Consider the following 2,516-nt stretch of genomic DNA (forward strand, 5'->3'; position numbering starts at 1 on the left):
AATTGGAACATACCATCAAACATACGCTTAGCGGATCCACAATTCTTCGAACCTCAGCGCATTGATATGCTCATTGGAGCTAGTTTATTTTTCGACCTCCTCTGCGTCGGTCGGATTCGCTTGGCTGAAAACTTGCCACTTTTACAAAAAACAAAGTTAGGCTGGGTTGTATCAGGCGCAACTACATACAATGTTCAGAAACTATCTTGCTTAGCAGCCATCGACATGGCTCTAGCAAATGACACAGATGTCGAGTTAAACGACCTGGTTCAGCGATTTTGGGCCATCGAGAATTGCAATGACTCCGCACCAAAGACTACAGTAGAGGAAGACTTGTGCGAAGAACATTTCATCAAAACCCATAAGAGATTAGAATCTGGTGAGTTTTCGGTTCGATTGCCAGCAAAATCGCCTCATTGCGAATTAGGAGAATCGTATCAGCAGGCCATCAATCGGTTCAAAGCTTTAGAGCGGAAATTTCAGCGCAATGCTGAACTAAAACAACAATATTCGTCATTTATCAAGGAGTACCTTGATTTGAATCATATGTCAGTCGTTGACACTATACCAAAGCAAATTCCAGTGAATTTTTTGCCGCATCACTGTGTGTTGAAAGCTGATAGCACAACAACAAAACTGCGCGTGGTTTTTGATGGCTCTGCGGCAACCAGCAATGGACGTTCGCTGAATTCGATCCTGATGAAAGGACCAACTATTCAACCACCTCTTTTTGATATTTTGCTTAGATTTCGCACATTTAAAATTGCTCTTACTGCAGACATCGCTAAAATGTACCGGTGCGTAAGAATGTCTCATCCAGACAACTTCCTTCAATGTATAATATGGAGGGATAATCCTAATGAAGATTTCTGCATTTTTAAATTAGATACCGTCACCTACGGAACAAAGCCAGCTTCTTTTCTAGCCATTCGAGCAATGCAGCAACTTGGCCGTGACGGAGCTCTCGTCTATCCCGTTGGAGCCGAGACGATACACCATGGATTCTATGTGGATGACATGATTTTCGGTGCAGACTCTGTGGACGAAGCTAAAGTCGTGCTAAACCAGACAAAGAAATTGTTAACTCTTGGAAACTTTCACTTGAGGAAATGGTGCTCCAATGATGATCGCGTTTTGGCTGATATAGGTGGTAATGACAGACAGGACTTTCTAACCTTCGATGATGGTGCAAGCATAACAAAGACACTTGGATTGGTTTGGGACCCAAAGTTGGACGTATTCATATTTTCATTTTCTCCTTTCGCAACACCAACCAAGGTAACTAAGCGTACAATCCTTTCAGCTATAGCTAGGCTTTACGACCCGCTTGGTTTGATTGGACCTGTGGTGGCCAAAGCCAAAATATTCTTGCAGCATTTGTGGAAGGAGAAGCTACATTGGGACGAAAGCCCACCTCAAGCGTTACAAGAAGAATGGCTGGAAATATGCAACCAATACAAGCTAGTTGCTCGTTTTAGTTTCGACCGTTACTTGATAATGCCCGAGGCGGACCTACAAATACATGGGTTTTGCGATGCGAGTATTGCTGCTTATGGTGCCTGCATATACATACGTGCTGAAAGTGACGGACACATACTAACCAATCTTCTCTGCTCCAAATCTCGTGTAGCTCCACTTAAAGCGCTCACGGTACCGAAGCTTGAGCTTTCTGGAGCATTACTTTTAGCCGAGTTAATCGCAAAAGTGGTAAGCGCAACGCATTTCAAAGGAAAAAAGGTATTTTGTTGGTCAGACTCCACAATAGTGCTATCATGGCTACGTAATGAACCGGCCAACTTCAACGTTTTTGTCGCAAATCGTATTAATGCAATTCAGACCCTAACTAAAGGTATGACTTGGGGGTATGTTCCAACCGATTCCAACCCAGCAGACATTCTTTCAAGAGGCGCTAATCCGAAAGATCTTTTAAACATGTCTTTGTGGAAAAACGGACCATCTTATCTTGGTGGCGATCAGAACAATTGGCCAAAATCTCCTCTCTTACCAATAAAGGACTTACCCGAATATCGAAAGCGTGCATTTGTATTTATTACTATATCAGACATGTCTTTAAATTGCAAATTTTCTAACTCATTTGATCGATTGCAGAGAGTATATGCATACATTTATCGTTTCTCCCGACCACTTGGAAAGAGGCTTTCGGGACTACTCAACGCCATTGAGTAACAGGAAGGCACTTTTCTGCTTATTCGAATGATTCAGAGGACGCATCTTCGAGATGCATACAAAGCGCTAGAAGCTAAGGAGGCGATAAAGACTTCATCTGAAATTCGTTCACTGAACCCCTTCCTAGACGAGCGTGGATTGATCCGAGTCGGCGGAAGACTTCAGCATTCAAATTTGGATTTTTCATCGAAACACCCAATTATTTTGCCAAAACGTCACCCGGTGACTGAGTCAATCATCAGCAGCTTTCATAGAAAACTTTTACACGCTGGACCACAATCGTTGTTAGCATCTATTCGTCTTCAGTATTGGCCTATTGGCGGTCGTAA

At 42.9% G+C, this 2,516-nt stretch overlaps 1 protein-coding gene across 1 annotated transcript; it reads left to right on the forward strand.

Annotated features, from left to right (window-relative positions):
- Window positions 1-225: 225 nt before the first annotated feature.
- On the forward strand, window positions 226-1,849 carry LOC118732444 (the record flags this gene model as incomplete). The annotated part of the gene is made up of 1 exon (XM_036461580.1): window positions 226-1,849. A coding segment is annotated over exon 1 (1,624 nt), but the record flags the coding sequence as incomplete, so codon positions are not given.
- Between the last annotated feature and the right edge of the window lie 667 nt (window positions 1,850-2,516).

The sequence above is a fragment of the Rhagoletis pomonella genome, unplaced genomic scaffold (genome assembly GCF_013731165.1).
Source record: "Rhagoletis pomonella isolate Grant_MI unplaced genomic scaffold, Rhpom_1.0 Rhpom_scaffold_20288, whole genome shotgun sequence".
Lineage (NCBI taxonomy): Eukaryota > Metazoa > Arthropoda > Insecta > Diptera > Tephritidae > Rhagoletis > Rhagoletis pomonella.